Raw genomic sequence first — 20,708 nt, forward strand, 5'->3', positions numbered from 1 at the left:
CAACTGCCTTCCCTTTCACAGTTTTAGGTCAGAAAAGCTCCAGCATTATCGTGGGAGAAAATGTCCCTTCAGAAAGCACCTTCCTCCGCAGCCTCAGGCCGTACACATGGCTACTGTTGAAGGAAGGGCTGATGAAGTCCAGGTTCACCTAGAAAATCTGCGATTGGAAAGGGAAAGGAAAGAGGCTGTGAGATGCAAGGATGGCTTGTGGGAACCAGAGTGGAAGCCTGCACCCAGAAAGGCTGGAATGGGAGTACCTGGCTGACCCCACCTCTCCACCCAGTCCTGCTGTGAGCTCCCCTCAGCTGTGTTCTGAGCATATCCAGCCTCTACTCTTTTTTGTAACACTGCCCTTTGACTGTGGGGAGCAGCCTGCGACGACTGCCCCTTATACATCCCAGAGCATCACTGCATGTGGTGATACCCGATCCTGGGGATAATGTAGATGCAAATATTGTTCTCGTCACTTGATCAGTGTGTACAAGGCTCCCAGAGAATCACACACACACACACACACACACACACACACACACACACACATGTCCACACACCGATTAGTGTGTGCCTGATAGCTTCTCATGAAAAATCCAACAAACCCTCTGAGTGCCATAAATCAAGACGTCACAGCAAGAAGGGGCAGCTATGCCAGGAGGCAGGGCTCTGGAGCAGCTGGCTAAGGAGCAAAACCATTTCTTAGCCAGCTGTAATGCTGAAAAAAACACAAAGTAATACCCAGGGCGAACTTAAAATGAAGGTGGGGAGTAGATTTGTTATCATCCATGGTCAGCGCCCAATTTCCAAGAGATACTGACTCTTCCAGTGGCCTCTCTGGAGGAGCCTTGATGGAGGTCATTGTTTGGATTGTCCACCAAGGTCTGGGCCTGCGGCTGGCTGATGGGTCAAGCCGGTGTGAGGGCCGAGTGGAAGTCTGCCATGCCGACACCTGGGGCACTGTGTGTGATGACAGCTGGTCCATCGAGGATGCCCACGTGGTCTGCAGGCAGCTTGGCTGTGGCCGGGCCGTGTCTGCCCTCCCGGGGGCGAGATTCAGCCCCGGAGAAGGGAGCATTCTCTTGGACGATGTCAAATGCACGGGCAGTGAGTCCTCCCTGGCGCAGTGCCCTCACAGCGGCTGGTTCACCCACAACTGCGGGCACCATGAAGATGCTGGTGTCGTCTGCTCAGGTGAGCACAGGTGTCTTCTGGGCCAGGCACGGGGCTGCCCCGGCCAAGCCTGGACTTGGCGCATTGAGTCTGGAATTCCTCCATGCCTTCAACCTTTCACTGTACTCCAGATGGCAGATTTCTATTTTAACTCTGAAAAATATGCCAGCTGTTTAATATACTGGAGGACACCATCCAGCTTGAGTGTCTGCAAAGATTAATCAGTTGTAAAATAAAGAAATTAATAGTACTTATTTCATAAAGCTGATGGGTGGATTAAGTGAAATATTCCATGTAGAATACGTAGTCAAGCATATGACACATTGTCAATGTACAGAAAGAATCCCCCTGCCAATGCAAGAGATCTGGGTTAGATTCCTGGGTCCAGAAGATCCCCAGCAGGAGGAAATGGCAAGCCATTTCGGTATTCTTGCCTGGGAAATCTCATGGGGAGAGGAGCCTGGAGGGCCACAGTTCAGTCGGTCGCAAAGAGTCGGACCTAACTTAGTGACTAAACACACACAAAAAAAACACAATGTGCAAAAACTTTAATTATTTTATTGTTGGCGGTGGTATTTTGGTTGCCAAGGCCAACTCTGTCAGAATCACTAGCTCAGAGATTTTAGCCAAGTGAAACAGCCCACAGCTGGCTGTGAAAACCCAGAGGCGCAGCCCTGGATGCTTCAGGACAGTTGTTTACCAGGCCTGTTGAGCAGCATGCTAACTGAGACCGTGATTTTTGAACCACTCCACCACCCTGGCTTCTGTTAATCCATCCTCCTGTTTCCTTTATCTCTGCAGATTCTGCAGCTGCTGGGAATCCAGGTACTCATGCACTCACATCCATTTTACTTGCTGATTGGTGACTAGCCATCTGGTGCAGGATCCCCACGCTGGTCTTCCTTCCCAGTCTTAACTTTCCTTAACCATGATGCTCTGAGCTCCTGATCTTTCCACTCTCCCAGAATGTGAAGCTGCCTCCAGTCCCGTGGGGGCCCTGCTTTGTACCCAGAGGAGAGGCTGTCCTGGGTGTTAGCATTCTGATACGTCATTGCTTCTGCATGTGAGAGCTGCATTTCCGTGAGATTCTGAGACACTAGCTCTTGACCCAGAATGGTGGCTCATGCTGCAGAGGTTGTGGGGGCCAGAGACAGGAAGGTCTGGGGGCAGGTGGGCCTGGGCAGAAGTGGCTCCTCCCCTGGAAGCACCCCTACCTGGGGCCCAGGATGCTGCCCCTGAATTCTGTGGCACTAACAAGACGCCCCCATCCTAGGGGGCCATATCTGCATGATCCCAAAGTGAAAGTGAAAGTCGCTCAGTCATGTCCGACTCTTTGCAACCCCATGAACTATATAGAGTCCATGAAATTCTCCAGGCCAGAATACTGGAGTGGGTAGCCTCTCCTTTCTCCAGGAGATCTTCCCAACCCAGGGATCGAACCCAGGTCTCCTGCATTGTGGGTGGATTCTTTACCAACTGAGCCACCAGGAAAGCCCAACAATACTGGAGTAGGTAGCCTATCCCTTCTCCAGAGGATCTTCACGATCCAGGAATCACACTGGGGTCTCCTGCACTGCAGGCGGATTCTTTACCAACTGAGCTATCAGGGATGCCTATCAGGGACAGCATCATTCTCATCTCTGCTGTTTCCTATTCCTAACCAGAATGATGTATACACATTTACGAGCTATCATATTTTAAATAGCAACTATTTGATGGAGATTAGAAGGGATGGTTTAAAAGCAAACTCATGTGTGTGATTAGGGTGGTACCTGAGAAAAACATGGGCTTCCCTGGTGGCTCAGACAATAAAGAATCTTCCTGCAGTTCAGGAGACCTGGGTTTGATCCCTGCGTCAGGAAGGTCCCCTGGAGAAGGGAATGGCTACGCACTCCAGTAGTCTTGTGGGAGAATCCCATGGATAGAGGAGCGTGGCACAGTGTGTTGGCCACAACTGAGCGACTAACTCACTTCACTGAGAAAAATATGAAATTTCACTGTGCTTGTTTGAAATGTCCTCATGGTGACCTATTTTTCTTTTTTATCTCTATAGTTACTTCAACTCCTGGGGAAGAGTCACATGTTTACCAACCAATAGGTACTGTTTCCATTCTTATATTTTGTATCTGTTTTTCTAAGACTGGGGTCCTGCCATTAGTGGCCAATAGAAATGTAGCCAACATTATTTTCATAGTCCTGTATGGAGTAAAATCTGCTCATTAAAGGAAGGTGGGTGTTCCTCATGTAGGGACCTCTTCAGGGAGAACAAATAACCCACCTGCCCTCAGTCGTGGAAAGGCCTTACCAAGGCCCTGACCCACACAGGGCGCTGGTGGGTCCTTCTCAAAGAGGAAGCCCACCCACCAGCCCCAGACTCTGGGACTCGGAATCTGAGGATCGGCTTCACCTGCTTTTAATTCAGGGCTCAGTCTCACTTGACCAAATCCTTTACCTTCTTGCACAAGGACACCATCTCTTCTGCTGCTTGTTCTCCTGACCTCTTACTTCCTCCATCATTCTCCAATGAATATAGTTTTCAAATTCAAGAAAAGTGAAAATAATTTTGTCCTGAAAATTTCATAATATACTTTGAGAGATCAGGGCTAGAAAAGCAATGTCTGAATCCTAAGCCTTCAGCTGAACTGTGTTTAGTTTTGAGAGAAACAACATGAGAAATGACACCCCAGAGAGGATGAAGGCTGGTTATTTTTCTTTCTTTATAATTTATTTACTTGGCCATATCATGCCTTACCTGTGGCGTGTGGGATCTAATTCCTAGACCAGGGATTGAACCCTGATCCCCTGCATTGGGAGCATGGAGTCTTAGCCCCCGGACCACCAGGGAAATTCCCAGAAGGTTATTTTTAGGTGTGTGTGTCTCCTTCAAGGGGGTTTCCTGATGACTCAGTGGTAAAGAATCTGCCTGAAGTGCAGGAGACTCAGGAGATGCAAATTCCACCCCGGGTCGAGAAGATCCCCTGGAGAAGGAACTGGCAACCCGCTCCAGTGTTCTTCCTGGGAAGTCCATGGACAGAGGAGCCTGGTGGGCTACAGTCTACGGGGTCGCAAAGAGTTGGACGTGACTGAGCGTGCACGCATACGCATACTACGTCTGCTACAAAGCCAGCAAGGTCACTTGTGTTCCCATAAAGAGACTGCCCAGTGAGGAACGCACTGTAGAGTCTGTGCTAAATTTCAGATACAGAAAAGCAGTCCTTTTCTTTCTTCCGTGCATGTCATTCCCCGTGAATGTATGCAAAGCTCCCACAAACTGGGGTGGATTCTCTAGCTGGAAAGCCCTCTCATTTGAGAAGGGAGGGAAGCTTCTCAAGCCGGCCGGGCTCTGGGCCCCTGTAGATCTGCCCGTGGTGAGGCTGGCCAGTGGCAGGAGCAGGTGTGAGGGCCGCGTGGAGATCACCACCACGGCACCTGCACACGGCACGGGACAGTGTGTGATGACCCCGGGACCTGCCGGCCACCCGGGTGCTGTGCCGGCAGCTGGGCTGGCGGCCCCGAGGAGCAGTCTGTTTGGTGATGGCTTCAGCCCCATCTCCCTGGACCATGTGCCGTGCACGGGCGATAGGCCCACCTGGGCCGGTGCCGACACCTCGGCCTGTCTATCCATGACTGTGGACCCCATGAGGCTATGCCGGGGCCGTCTGTGCAGGTACCAGGCCTACCCTGAGACCCAGCCTCCTCCCCAAGCAGCAGAGCCTCATCTGCCAAGCAGGCCAGCCCCACAGGGTTTGGGGCTCCAGGGCAGGCAAACAACTTACGGGGAAGCTTGAGTCCCATCAGGGTCCCCCAAACACAAGGTCAAGGACCCTTCTCAATATTGTTCAGCAGGCCTCTGGGGCATTCCTAGCCTCTCTTCATTTGCTGATCTACCCAATGCTGAGTCAACACCCTTGAGTTCACTTTAGAGTCCAGTCTCTCCCATCTTCAAGGAATTGCCAGGTCCCCTCTGTCATCCACCCACTGGGGTAATTCATTGTACTTCCTGTGTCTTGAAATGATCTGTTGTGAGCTTTAAAGCTGACTTAGTAGTGCTGTGTTGGGAAATTCCATGAACAAAACCGGGTTCCTCTCAGCTATGCCGCTTGTGAAAGCGTCAACGCTATTTCTTTTGGCCCCAATGATTTGAGATAGTTTCCCTTTCTTCTTTTGTTAATTCAGCCCAATTATGTACTATACGAGACTGCCAAAAAATGTAAAATAGAAAAGGAAATCAGATGAAATGCAAATACCCACTGCCCAGCTTCTCTTATTTTTATAGAGCAAGGACCAAAAAAATAGGATTTAGTTCATCCATCCATTTATTTAACAGATATTTACTGAGCACTTTGGGCTTCCCAGGTGGTGCTGGTGGTAAAGAATCTCCCTGCCAATGCAGCAGATGTAAGTGATGTGGGTTCGATCCCTGAATTGGGAAGATCCCCTGGAGAAGGGGATGGCAACCCATTCCAGTATTCTTGCCTGGAGAATTCCATGGATAGAGGAGCCTGGTGGGCTGCAGTCCATGGGGTCGCAAAGAGTCGGACGTGACTGAGCACACGGGCACTGAGCGCTTTATATTCACCAGACACGACTCAGGTGGATATAGTAACGAGAGCGGCAGACAGCCATCCTGCCTCGGGTGCTTACACTCCAGTGCGAGGCTTCAAGGTCACGTCTGTGTTTCAGCCATGATAGATCATTAACAAGAATAAATGAACACTGAATCGGGGCTCATAATCCCCTTTATTGTGTTAAACACCCACTTTCTCCTAACACTTAGACAACTTAGTACTGTGTCATAAGCTAGTTTGTTGGATGAAGATGAGAAACCAATGTTAGAAACCTAAAGTCAGGATTAGGAAGGTTCCTGTGTGTGCGTGCTCAGTTGCTTCAGTCATGTCCGACTCTTTTGCAACCCCATGGACTGTAGCCCACCAGGCTTCTCTGTATATGGGATTCTCCAGGCAGGAATACTGGAGTGGGTTGCCATCCCCTTCCCCAGGGGATCTTCCCGACCCAGGGATCAAAGCTGTGTCCCCTGTATCTCCTGCTTTGCACGTGGATTCTTTAGCCACTGAGCCACCCTGGAAGCCCAGGAAGGTTCCTAGTACTTTGCAATTCTAGGAAATGTTTTCTCTTCCCTGCATCCAGGAAACAGGCTTTCTGATCCATCCAGGGAGATCACACTGTTCCCACAACAATAAATGTTTGCTTCCCACTTCCTGCCGCATGCATCCCTGTCTCTGTTCCAATCTCATCCCAGCAGGCTTTATCTTTGATGTCACATTTCAGGTCATTTTGTATCTAATTTGCATATCTGAGGTACAAATCTTTAAAATATTGGGTCAGTCATAAAGTGCATTTAGGGTTTTCCATAAGCTGGAACCGGAAAACCCAAATGCATTTTGTGGCCAACCCAATAAAACAGTATCTTCTAAATTTCTTATACGTGGGTGGGATTTTTGTTTGGATTTTGTCTTATTTTGGTCTCTGGTTTGTTTTTATCATTTCAGCATCAGCCACAGAAATGATCACCTCACCTGGTAATTTTATTTTCTTGCTTGCTTGATATAAATCAGATATATATAGACTGCCTTGCATACGGTTAGGGTTAAAGGTTATACCTCATATGAAGATAAACATCAAGCTCAAATCAAACTAACATAAAGTACTCATATATTTCTTGAGTAATGTAGGAGTGAATTGGACAGATACTGATTATATACCTTCGGTACGTAAGGCACTGTGTTCAACGTGCTTCTCAGTCCTTGGTGCCACAGTAGAGAAGTCAGGAGCTTTGTTCGTATTCACAACAGTGTTCACACATTTGGAAATTCAGTGAGTTAATTTTTAACTCACAGGGCTTCAGGCGTCTCAGGCAAAAAAATATACCTCTAATCTGCATTTTCAGGAAATAATCGAGTCCCACATCTCCCATGAGTATAGCACACCAATCCAGTGACAGGCGAATCTGTTAAAAGCATTAACGGGACTTCCCTGGTGGTCCAGTGGTTAAGACTCTGCGCTTCTGCTGTAGTAGACGAGGATTCGATCCCTGGTCCAGGAACTAAGATCCCACTTGCTGTGCAGTCAAAAAAGAAGAAAGCATTTGCATGGCTAAATAAGTTGAAAGTGAAAGTGAAAGTCATTCAGTCGTGTCCGACTCTTTGCGACCCCATGGACTACACAGTCCATGCAATTCTCCAGGCAAGAATACTGGAGTGGGTAGCCTTTCCCTTCTCCAGGGGATGTTCCCAACCCAAGGATGGAACCCAGGTCCTGTACTGCAGGCAGACTCTTTACCAGCTGAGCCACAAGGGAAGCCCAACAATACTGGAGTGGGTAGCCTTTCCCTTCTTCAGGGGATCTTCCTGACCCAGGGATCAAACCCAGGTCTCCCACATTGCAGGTGGATTTTTTACCAGCTGAGCCACAAGGGAAGCCCATAATAAGTTGGGGAAATATAATACCCCTCTCTTGAGGATTCAGTCTATTAAAATGTTAAAGCTCTGACAAGCCCTACCATAAGGGATCTTCTTTAAATTTCGCTGTATCCAACGTTTCTCAAACTTCTTTGACTGCTGAGATCTTCCGGGTTTGAGTAGAAATGCAGCATTATAGAATTTGGAGCCAGAGAACCTGGGATTACGGTCTGGCTTCAGCCTTAAACCTTTGGGTGACAACTGGGCAAGTCCCCTTCCCTCTCAGAGCCTCTGTTTCATCATCTGCAGAATGGGAGGGTGGCACTTGTCCGAGGATTGGGCGGCACACTCCTGGGCAAGCTCTTGGTGATGGGAGCTTGCTGTTGCATCCCTGAGGGATATGTGTGCTGCCACCTCCTGGGACCTGCCTGGTTCTCTAGGTGAGCAACTCACGTGTCCTTTTGTAAACTTCCTCTTGTGGACACTGGGGATCATCTTAGGACCTGAGTTGATCAATATACAACCAAGCAAGTTGGAGAAATACCATCTCAACCCAAGTCAATTCAACCCAAATATTCTCTGAACTGTAAACAGTTATGTAAGTAGCTCACGATTCCTATTTTTAAAGTCTCGGAGCCCTCGGCCAAACTTGATAGAAATGGACATTCTATGGAAAATCAGAATGTGAAACAGGTATGTCTCCTTGTTGGATCTACGAGAATCAGCTACCAGATCTCTCAGCCAAGGACAAATTCAATATGATGTCATCACAGTGTAACATCTTTACAAGAGCTGGAAGAAATCTTAGAGGTTGTTCAGACCTGAAGTTACGAAGAGGCAGCTGGCAGACCAGTTTTGACCTGTGGATGGGTTTTACTTCAGACAGCAGCGTTTTGCCTGTGCAAAGTTTCATTCTTTTTAATACCACATTTTAAAAGTAGGAGATTTCATATAAAAGTCCAGATTTCAAGCTTTGATGGGAAAGCCAGAGGCTGGGAAATACAAGTGTGAATTTTCACAGGGCACCGATTGTCCAGGGCAGAGAGGGGACCGGTTTCCCTTTATGGGCACGTGCTGTCTGTCTAGTGTCCTCCTGGCCCGCGCCAATTATTTCTGGACCTGGAGTCATCTCCACTTGGATGCTTGGTGCCTCTCAAATTTTAATGTGTCTATAAATCACCTGGAGATCTTGTTAAGATGCAGATTTCAATTCAGTTCCTTGAGCGAGAGTGAGGGGTGGGGTGGGGTTTTAAATGTCTGCCTTTCTCACAGGATGGTACAGATGCTGCTGGTCCATGGACTCCGTTTTTCAGATGCATCCTCTGAAGTTTCGAAATGCAAAGGACCTTGTCCAAAGTCACATGCCTGTTTACACACAGAGAAGAGACTAGAACCCAAATCTCCTGGGTCGCAGACCCAAGTATCCCCTCCCCCACTATTTATTTCCCTTAGCTTAATGGAAAGGAGAACAGGAGAATCAAATAGTAACAGAACATAATCAAATATGATATAATTTGTAAGCAGGGTCATTCTTTTAAAAATTTTACCAGTGAACGTGATTGAAAAGAATGGTATTTAATTACAGTTTTCTATAAATTGTGCTTGTTTTGACAGTTCCTGCCTCAGTTTCAGCCACAGATTTGGTCCTTACAACTGGTAACAAGTTTTCTGCTGATTTGTCCTCTTACTAATGTTAAGAGATATTGATGTGTTGAAATTCTACCTAAAGAGTACTCTTGGCCCAGGGATCACTTGGCTGAATTAATACCTTGGAAAATAGACTAGAATCCAGAAATAGACAAATATACAGCGAAGTTGAGGTCCCAACATTCAAGGAAAGCGGTTGCATACACTTGGGAGTGATCCACAGAGTCAGCTGTTCATACTTCCTACACACACATTAACAGTTGGCTCTCTGGTCTCCCCGCTGACCATGTATTATGAGAGACAACAGATTAGGGAGGGGTGCAGAGACTGGGAGGGGGAGACCTCATAGAAGAGCCGCAGTGGTAAGGGCAGGAAATGCTAACAGACAGCCACAGAAGGGTTCAGAAAATCAGTGTCACCAGCCTTTCTAAATATCACAACGTGAAGCAAAAATACCCACTAAACTCAACGTCCTTTGAGATACCTCCTTAATACAACCTTGAACAGCAAGGGTTTCTTCTTAATGAGCCTGAATCATGCAATTTAAAATATGACCAATATCTTCTATTTAAGAGGACAGGGAGACTTGTTTCCTTTCAGGAGAGTTTTAATTGATAACAGCTCATGTGCGGTTTTTATTTTTGCCATCCAAAAAAAAAAATTATTGAAGGATAGTTGATTTACAGGTTTATTTACAGTGTTAATTTCTGCTGTACAGCTAGTAACTCAGTTACATACATATAAACATATTTTTATATTCTTTTCCATTATAGTTTATCACAGGATAGTTCCCTGTGCTATACAGCAGGACCTTGTTGTTGATCCATCCCATATATCACAGTTTGTATCTACTCATACCATCCCTCTTGCCATTTTGCCAGAGGCTCCGATATTCTAATGAACTGAAGATCTGTATTTAAAGAGACAGAGAAATGTACAGTTTCTCTTGAAGAGATAGGACAAGTGATAAGCTTTAATTAGGAAGACAACAAAATAGGAAAAAATTAACACAGAATACAACAGATAATTAGATTTTGGTACTAAAATGGCAATAGGTGTCAATTATCATTGAATAGAAAAGATTTAAAACCACCTAATAAACATTTAACTTCAAAGCAATGCCTGATAACAGAGAAATGACTGCAGTGTGTATTTCCACTTTGGTTGACTGTTGTGTGTGTACAAACAGCAGTTCAGGGGACACACCACTCACGTATTTTTAATTGAGGTACTTAAACTTTTATTCAAGAGCATGGGAAACAATTAGTTCTCACACTTAAATTTTTCCAATAGCAAAGCCTGGTTAATGAGATAATAGGAAAGGCAGAATTGTGTACATTAGAAAAAGATTAAGAACTTTCTGATCCACTGACTAACTTTGCTGTTTGTGTTTCATATTCAGGCATCATTCTGACTTCAGCAGAAGTGACTCCTTCACCTGGTAATGCCCTCTGCCCACTGCAAATGTAGACAGATGAGACAGCAAGGTTGCCTCTGTCATGCCACCAGAGCCAAGACTAGGACAGCTCTGGGGGAGGTGTATCGTCAGGTTGTTGTTGTCTTTTGAGCAGAGTGCCTCGTCTGGGCCAGACCCTGCAGCAGGCCTAGGGACTCGAGGGGTCAGGAAGGCAGAGAGGGGATCTCCCTGGCCAGGTCAGCTCATCGGCTGCAGGTTCTCATAGCACCATGCAGCTCTCCATAGCGCTTGTCACAAGTGCAGTTTTGTAGAGCAGGAGCCATACCTAGTTTCGTTGATTGCCCCACTCCAGCATTTAGCACAGTGCCTACCAGAATAGATAAATGAATCAAGACTTACTGATTAAATAAATGATGTCCCACAGGAAACTTAGCTGTGATCCCTGGGTTGGGAAGATCCCCTGGAGTAGGAAATGGCAACTCACTCCAGTGTTCTTGCCTGGAAAATTCCATGGACTGAGGGCCTGGCAGAATACATTCCATGGGGTCACAACAGTCGGACGTGACTGAGCATGCACGCATGCACGCATGGTTTCTATGCTCCAGGGACAGAGAGAAGAAAATTAACTATCATACAACTATTTTTTGCCATTTGGCAAGTTTTAATCAATTGTCTTTTCTTATCTCCAGCATCTCTGAGTATTGCTGTAACCACCTCGACAGGTATTAATTTTGATGTTATTTCGGGCTTCGTCTGTCTTATAAATTATTCTCTTATAAATTACTTGCTTACAAATTATTTGATTTTCCAGTGAGCTCATTAAATAACTGTTTATGTCCTGATAAATTCTTTGAAAGTTTTAAAATATGTTTATGATAAATTCTTTGAAAGCTTTAAAATATGTTTACACTGACCTGACTCAAAAAAGGCCACACTAACTGCATGGGCCAAGGGGGAAATTAGTGCAGCCAGTTCAGCCAAACACAAGCAGTGAATCATTCGCTGGACTGACTGGTGGTCGAATGTCAACTGTCCATGAAGGAACCTTCTCCTGAACACCAGCCGGAAGGTAGGTGTTGTCAGGCTGGTGGCGAGTCAGACCACGGCTTTTACTGATCCTTCTGAATCAGCATTCAGTGAAGATGGCCACGTGCCAAGGTAGTGAGGGATGCAGAATTGACCAGGCTAACAAATAGCTCTCCTCTAGGATGTTGTTAGACTTTGAGTGATGCCATTATCTGAGGAGTGACTGTGTAACTTTGTTTTTCTTTTTCCTCTTTCTTATTTTTTAAATTATGAAAGTATGATAACACATTTACAGGAGACTTGGAAAGTACAGGACAAAGTTACATAGAGTTCTACTATATATTGCAATTATTTTTAAGTAGATAAATTAAGAGTTTTAGTTGGAGCTTGAATATCAAACTCTCAAAAACTAATAGAATGAATATACAGAAAACCAGAAGGAAAAGAGCCATGAAGCAATACAGCATAATTAAGATTTATACAATTTTCACACAAATAGGATAGAAATTCTATTCAAGGTGCCACAGACTGTAAACTAGAAAACACTAGAACATATCCCGGAACACAAAACGAGGTGCAAAAATTTCATGGTCTGAAGGTAACGAACTCATATGGAGTCTGTTCTGTTATCACTGTGAAATAATGTTAGAAACCAGTATCAAAAGAGATTTGAAAATAACCCATATATTTTCACCCGTGTGACTTTGGACTTAATAATTTGACAAATATTTATTTGGGTGGAGGACAATAAAGAAGATGCTCTACACTACTCCATGTGTTGAAGTAATTATAACATAAAGCATCAGAGTCAGAACCAAAATATGGTCTTTATTACTGATATAGCTAAGAGATGTATGAGACAAATGGACTTTTTATACTCCTCCTCACCCTCAGTCTAGATCTTGAGACAGCCTACCTAGGGAAAGTTCCAGTCTGCAGAGGTCTCCCACTCATTTAAGGGGAGGCAGGGAAAAGCAAGTCCCCCATCTATGGAATCTTTGTTAGATGAACACTGTACAATGGAGAAGCTTGGACCAATGGTTGTTGCCCATTGGTTACCTGTTACCCAACAGGTAGCCTCCAAGGGGACCGAAGGGAAGGGTCGCGAAGAGGAGACCCAGGGGATAGAGGGGTGGCCTGGGGGAGTAGAGGATTTGGAGATGCCCTGCTATAGCTCCTGTCTAGACAGTAGGCAGACAAGCCAAGCCAGTCATACTGATCTTCGCTGGCCATTTTTACGTCTTCTGTATCTTATAGAAACAGGCACGCCTGGTATGGCTGTCTTATGGCCACCTTGTTCTTTTTGTTCATCTGCAGCTTCGTTGTCAGCCAGTGTGACCTCCCCACCAGGTAAAACACTCTCCAGTGTCCCATAAGTGTCTCTTCTTGGAGTTCCATTTATCAGACTAGGCTGTCACACGGATATTTTTTACCCAACACAGCTTCAATAAAAACAGAAACCCAGGAGTCTTCTCCACTGGTATATAAGTTTCTTTATCTCTTTTTCTACAGATCTCTCTTCAACCTCAGCAGATATGACCTCTCCATCTGGTAAATGCTCTCTCTGGTGTTTAAATGAACCAGACTAGCTTCTTACTTCTGTCGTATTTAGAAAACAAGCCCACTTAATGACCATTTTGGCCACAAAGTAAACACCAATGAAAAGACACATGAAGTACCTTTTTTCTCCTTGCTAAGTGTCCTGTTCTCTTTGTTCATGCGCAGATGTGTTCTCAGCCTCAGCAGAAGTGGACACCCCCTCTGGTAATGTTTTCTGCCCATCACATTTCCTAAGTTCAAACTCTCCTTTTTCTGTTTAAGAAGTGAACATACACATTGAATATTTTGTCTACAGAATAAGCCCCAGTGTAAACAGAAGTCCCAGCCTCCTTCGCACAGAAATTAAGCTTCATGTTCTCGTTCATGCACACAGAAGTGGTCCCTCCACCAGGGAACACATTCTGCTTGTCACAGTGGTCTTAATCGGATGTGGCCAAGAGGGCTGGGGGTCCACACCTCCGCCTGCTTCGTGGTCAGGTTATGATTCAGGCGATGCTTTGACCCCTCACCCAGATACACCCACTAGGGGATGGGCTGTGATAGTGTTGGTTTTATCCACTCACCACTTCCCTGGTAGCTCAGGGAAAGTGTCTGCCTAAAATGCCGGAGAACCCAGTTCAATCCCTGGGTGGGCAAGATCTCCTGGAGGAGGAAATGGCACCCCACTCCAGTATTCTTGCCTGGAAAATCCCATGGACGGAGGAGCCTGGTGGGCTACAGTCCATGGGGTCGCAGAGTCAGACACTACTGAGCTTTTCACTTTCACGTTCTTCTGTTTTCAACCACGCTGTTTTTGAAAAAAATCATCCCATCTCCTTTTCACTAATACTCGAGTTTGATCCTTTTTTGTTTGCAGATGTGACTCCCACTTCAAGCGAAGCTCCTTCTTCACCAGGTATCTCTCTGCTCTTTGTGGTTGCTCTGTGAGTGGCTTTTTGGAAGAATCCAGCCAAGAAGAGACGCTTCCTTTTTCCCTAACAGAGGTGGGGAGAGAGGACAGGAGAGGCTGGGGAAGCTCCAAGCCACTAACCACCACCACCCCCGACCCCCGCATTCCTGATTCACCTTGTGGAGCCAGAGTGAATGCAACTCCCACATCCTATGCCCTGAAAGGCAGAGGGGTGTCGGAAGAGTGTACTTTGGGGTCTCTCAGGTTTGAATTGTGAGTGATCCAGGCATGTGTACAGGGCCTTCCAGGTGGCGCTAGTGGTAAAGAACCTGCCTGCTGATACAGCAGAATTCGATCCCTGGGTGGGGATGACCCCCTGGAGGAGTGCATGGCATCCCACTCCAGTATTCTTGCCTGGAGAATTCTGTGGACGGAGGAGCCTGGCGGGCTACAGTCCATAGGGTTGCAAAGAGTTGGACACGACTGAAGTGACTTATCACACACATGCACTCACAGACAGGTGTATAAGCTGAGTCTCCACATCCTCATCCGTAAAATAGTGATAATACTTAGCTGGCATGTTTATGGTAAGAATTAGAGTCGTAAATTATGACACATTGTAAATGCTCATAATGGGAATTGTTGTTAACCTACCTTGTTAAAGACCAACTTCATATACACTGTTTTACCCCCTGCAAGCACAAGTCCACAAGATAAATAAGCAGAGTGGATTCTATTATATACAGCTTAAAACAGTCTTATTTTTTTTTTTAATTGTGGTCTACAGCATAAAATTTCAATGAATTCAAATGTTAATGCTTTCTTTTCACTGGAAAAAATTTTTTTGGCAGCCACAGATCTGGTTTCAACAGAATGGACATCATCACCTGGTAACAATCATGTGCCTGTTGCTAAATTAATCCTTAGTTTTATAGTAGTTTATATAACCAAATGCTGTCATAAAGCCCATTGTTACTCTTCCTACCTTGCTTCCTTCTGAATACTTTCATATGGGATTTTAATACTAGATATGGTCTCTCTCTTATCTAAAAATATTTCTGGAATCTTACTTGATTTTCTTCATTTCATTTTCAGCCCTTGTAAAAATCTAATGTTTTGAATTCTTCCTTTCAAAACTTCAGAGCATTTATAAAATTTTTCTGATAATTGAATAAATTGATAACTATCGGTTAAGACGCTATGCTTCTGATGCAGTGAGCACAGGTTCAATCCCTGGTCAGGGAAGTAAGATCCCACATGCTGCACAGCACGGCCAAAAAGTTTTTAAAGTAAATCAATAATTTAATTTTTGGAAAATAAACAGCACACAACACTATTTGTTACATTTTGATGCAACTTAATGGCCAAAAAAAATAAAATAAAACCTAATGAATAGTATTTTGGCACTCAAACTAAAGTAAAAGCTTTTTAAAAAGCATTAGGGTCTAAACAGAAAAAACATTTTGTTCATTTTCAGCTTTGAATATAAATATGTGACTTTGAGGATATGCATATTTTTAAGCTTATTTTTTCTTTTTTACAGTGTCAGTTTCAGTTGATGAGGAAATGACCCCGTTACCTGGTAATTTTTGTTTGTTTCTAAGCACTAAAACTATCATATCATTATTAATACTGTTATTCCCTTTTCATTGAAATTTACTACCCTTTACAGAAAACTTTATAGCTTTTAGGTGTGTATGTGCTGGTACAGATGTGTGCACACACATACATTTTGTAGGTTAGAAGCTTCGATTCGCCTCTCAAGACCTCACTCAGAAGATGTTTGCCTTTATTCATAGTTTGAACAAGAATTGTTATCTTGCTTCCAGTATCTCAGCAACAAACTGGATGAGGAGAGCAACTATCCTGGACCAGGGCATTTCAGTCACAGAGAAGCAGATGCCAGAGATGTTTATTAACACTGAGCATCTTCTATGTGCTGAGCAGAGCAGGAAATTGAAAAATAGTCACTAGCAACCAATTTATATGAAGGCAAATCATTTTATACACATTAGTGGGTGTAGCACCACCAACATAATATAGGTTTTCTTTTTAAATTAGTTTTACTTTTTAAATCACCTTTTTTGAAGTATAATTATGTACACATAATTGCACACATCTGTGAGTTTTGTCTAATATATACAACTGTGTAAGCACCACCACAATCAAGACCTAGAGCATTCTGGGACTTCAGTGGGGTGTGTGTGCGCATAGTCGCTCGGTCATGTCCCTCAGTTGTGTTCAATGGTGGTCCAGTGATTAAGGGTCCGTGCTTCCAATGCAGGGGGCACAGTTCAATCCCTGATCAGGGAACTAAGATCCCACATGCCTCAGGACAAAGCAAAAAAAATTTTTTAATTAAATTTTAAAAAGAGAGCGATCTAGAGTACTTCCACCCCCCAGAATGTTCCCATATGCGAATTTACAGTAAATCCTTTCCACTTCCCCCAGGCCAACTGATCTGTTTTCTGTTGCTATAAATTAGATGTGGTTTTCTAGAATCTCATATAAGTGAAATCAAAGCATATGTGCTTTTGTGTCTGACTTCTCAACCTTGCTTAACAAATTTTAAAGAAATATTTATTTGGCTGCGATGGGTCTTCGTTGTGGTGTTCGGGATCTAGTTCCCTGACCAGATATCAAACCCAGGCTCCCTACTTTGGGAGCTTGGAGTCTTAGCCAATGGACTACCAGGGAGGTCCCAACAAATTGTTTTAAATATTTGCCTCAGGTGGTTTCATATGTTGGTAATTTGTTCTTTTTTTCATTTTTATTGTTTCTGCCTAGTAATAATGTTGCATTGTGTGGACATACCACAATTTATTATGGACATGCATACCACAATTTATTTGTCCATTCTTCTGTGGAGGACATTTGAATGTTTCCAGGTTTTGTGTATTGCTGAGAATTTTGCTATTTATGTATCTTTCTATGGTCACATGTTTTCTTTATCTTGAGTAAATATCTAGGAATGGAATAACTACATTACATAGTATAGAGGTTTTCATTGAGGTATAATCTATACCTCAATAAACATTAACATTAACACAATTAACATATTAATATATTTACATATAACATATCAACATAATTAACATAGTAACATAATACTAACATAACATAAACAATAAACATTAGTTTCAGGTGTACAATATAATGATATAAAATTTGTGTATACTGGGATGATCACAGTAATTTGAGTTAACATCCATCACTATACACAGCTACAAAAATTTTTTCTTAAGATGAAAATTTGCAAGTTCTCTCTTAGCAACTTTCAAATACATAATACAGTCTTATTAACTATAATAGTCACCATGCTGAACATCACTCCCCAGGAGTTATTTTATAATTGAAAATCTGTATCCATAATAGTTCTTACAGTTCTTACAACGTGACTCTTATTCATTAAAAGAAGCTTCACTGGATAGATGTGATGAGTTAGTGCCTCTTGCCTCCCGCAGACCTACTCCTGCGCCTGGTGGGCGGGCGCGGCCGCTGCGAGGGCCGGGTGGAGGTCCGACACGAGGGCGTGTGGGGCACGGTGTGCGACGACCACTGGAGCATCAGGGACGCCCGCGTGGTGTGCCGCGTCCTGGGCTGCGGGCGCGCGCTGGGCGCCCTGGGGCGCAGCCGCTTCGGCCCGGGCTCGGGCCCCATCCTGCTGGACGACGTGCGCTGTGCGGGCACCGAGGATGCGCTGGGGCGCTGCGCCCACGCGGGCTGGGCGCGCCACAACTGCCAGCACTGGGAGGACGCGAGCGTGGTCTGCGCAGGTACCCGGGCTCCCCTGCCACGCCAGGCCCTCCCCGGGGTCTTCCTAAGGCTCCACCCTTTCTTTCCTCTCCAAGCATCCCTAAGGTCAGAATTCACCAGCCCAAGGAATGTCAGGTGGGCCATGGCCGCAGATTCTAGGATAAAAGAGCGTATTTTATTACATAGCCATGGTGGTAAATGTTTTAATCAGACGGAGGTGGCACTTTATTAGCTAGTTTTTTCTAATTCCAGTTCAGCGCAGTATTTGTCCCAAAATATAGCTAAAAGTTTATGAGGCCAAAGAAAGAAGTGACAGCTTTAAAAAAAATGATTAAAAAATATAGAATTTGTCTGTTGTCCCCTTTTCAACCTCTGATAAGGGCACAGTCCTAGGTAGAGTCCCTTCTCCACCTTGACCTAGCCCTTGGAAGTCAGAACCCTGCACTGTCCTGGGTTCCCCTTGGTCCCTTTCATCCAAGATTCAGCGAATAGTTTTTGTCACCAGCATTTGTCTTGGCATTTGACTTCCATGGGCAGACCTTCTGTGTGGAATCATCCTCCCCTATATTTGTCCTTAATTTATCCACTAAATCTCACAGAGTGATGGAATTCTAAGGTTTGGTGAACAAGGTTAGCTCACTTTGGCTCTTCCATTCCACTTTTTTGTAGGTGATCAAAGGCATCCTTGCTGTTCCTTATGCCTTTATGTGGGAACTTCTCTTGTTTTGCATAGAAATGGGGCCCAAATAGGCTATCCGAGCCCCCTTGAGACAGTTAATCCCACAGGGAGCCGTGTAGTGTGAGTCAGCCTTGGGGCTGAGGGGTCCTTTTTCTCTAGATCCTCATGTTTACTGTCTGTTCACAGTTCCAGCCATTCCTCATGCTGTTGGGGGGCCCCCTGTAAATGGTAATTTACCTTCTATTCTCAGATTATACACCAAAGGGTTTCTTTTTCATTAGGTTCAGCAGCCAAAGGACCAGTGGTCTGGGGCTGAGAGCGTTTGAAGGGCTGAGTGAATCTAGCCAGCCGTGCTTCCTTCTGGGTCCTGGCCCTGGGTTTCTGTCTTGCCTTGCTTCTGGAAGGGGAGGGCTTGATAGCCATGAAGTGTGCATTTCCCAGCCTGGGCTACCACACACGCCTTGTGCATGGGAAGGGACGCCAGCCAGGGTTAAACCATGCGATGAGTTTTATAACCTGCAAAGCTCTGTGTTTACTAGTCTCTCTCTCCAACAAATCTTGGTGTTGATGACACCATTCTCAACACTACTTTATCCATGCCAGAATCCCTCCCTCCATCAGGAGGCCCTGGGCCCTCTCCTTTGCATCGCCTTGGAGTATTTCCAGGCCTTTGCTTCAGCTCTAATAGGTGAATCCAATGAGCCCCTTCCCTGCGGTTCACGTCCACTGCTGGCTCTGTTGTCCCCGTCCAGTGCTTCTGCACAGCTGACCTTTGCTTTTCTTCATCCCCTGTCACCAGGTGCGGCTGACTCTGTGGTACCCAAGGACAACGGTAAAGTCTTCTTCCCCCCTAGGGTGTGAGACTCCAAAAGGGGGAGCTAAGAGACCCATTGTCTGTGGAAGAATGAACAGACTGTGTGAGGGGACCAGCTTCTGTGTCTCCCCTGAGATCTCTTGTATCTCCATCCTCTTGCTGGGCTTTAGGAGGCTGGGGAGGAAGTCCCTTTGCAACCCCTCCCTTGGCTTCCATTCCCTTTTTCTAACTTAACCCTCATACAAAGGCTCAGATGCATGTTCAGGCTCAGATGTTCTTACCATATGAGATGAGCTGTCCTTTAAATCCTTAGAAGAGGCTCTGACTCTGGGACATGTTCTGTGGGTAGGACCCTGATATGACATGACTTTTGGAAAGAAGGGGAAATATAAAGTCAATGAAAGTCAGTGTAGAGGGTGATGAGAGCCAAACCAGCCCCAACCCAGGGCACTGTCCATGGTACTTTTATAAACAACTCACACCCCTGAGTGCACTATATGTCCAGTGCTTCAGGATCTCTTTGTAACTTTCTCCCCATCCTCCACCTTCTGCAGCCCAGCTCTCCTGCTGGCCTCACCTTTTCCAAGTCATCATTGACCGAGGCTACCTCCGGAGGCTGGGCTACTCGTCCTGGGACATCCATTTAAATGATGAGCTGTGTCGCCCCCAAGTCACAGGGCGCTACCTGATCTTCAGTGTTCCCTATGGCCACTGTGGCACCGTCAGACAGGTATGAAACTGACAAGGTGGGTGGTACCCTTCTGTGGATGCAGGCCAAAAAGAGAGGCTTGGGAGAACCAACCACCTGTTAAAAACCTGAATAGGGACAGAGGAAAGGCACAACCATTACTTTGGTTCTGAGTTTCATGAGACCTGGAGCAACTCATTAATTTGTCTAAAACTGCCCTTCCTTTTCGAAGAAGGCAATGGCACCCCACTCCAGTACTCTTGTCTGGAAAATACTATGGATGGAGGAGCCTGGTAGGCTGCAGTCCATGGGGTTGCTAAGAGTCGGGCACGATTGAGCGACTTACCTTTCACTTTTCATTTTCATGCACTGGAGAAGGAAATGGCAACCCATTCCAGTATTCTTGCCTGGAGAATCCCAGGGACAGAGGAGCCTAGTGGGCTGCTGTCTGTGGGGTCGCACAGTGTTGGAGATGACTGAAGTGACTTAGCAGCAGCAGCAGCAGCAGCAGCCCTTCCTTTTGGGAATTTGGAATACATAGTAACAAGTACAGAGTGCTGATGGGCTGATGGGTGGGGGAACGGACGGACAGATGGATGAATGCATAGATAGATGCTATTCTCTAAGCTGCAAAGCCAAAGCGTTTTGT

At 45.3% G+C, this 20,708-nt stretch overlaps 1 protein-coding gene across 1 annotated transcript in view; it reads left to right on the forward strand.

Annotated features, from left to right (window-relative positions):
• LOC128067770 (deleted in malignant brain tumors 1 protein) overlaps positions 1-20,708 on the forward strand; it is a 37,391-nt gene that overhangs the window by 10,868 nt on the left and 5,815 nt on the right. The window contains exons 5-9 of the mRNA XM_052660829.1: positions 874-1,185; positions 4,522-4,761; positions 17,587-17,898; positions 19,357-19,389; positions 19,926-20,101. Coding sequence (XP_052516789.1) covers positions 874-1,185; positions 4,522-4,761; positions 17,587-17,898; positions 19,357-19,389; positions 19,926-20,101 — 1,073 coding nt within the window. The remainder of the gene's footprint in view (positions 1-873; positions 1,186-4,521; positions 4,762-17,586; positions 17,899-19,356; positions 19,390-19,925; positions 20,102-20,708) is intronic.

This window comes from Budorcas taxicolor, chromosome 23 (assembly GCF_023091745.1).
Source record: "Budorcas taxicolor isolate Tak-1 chromosome 23, Takin1.1, whole genome shotgun sequence".
Taxonomy (NCBI): domain Eukaryota; kingdom Metazoa; phylum Chordata; class Mammalia; order Artiodactyla; family Bovidae; genus Budorcas; species Budorcas taxicolor.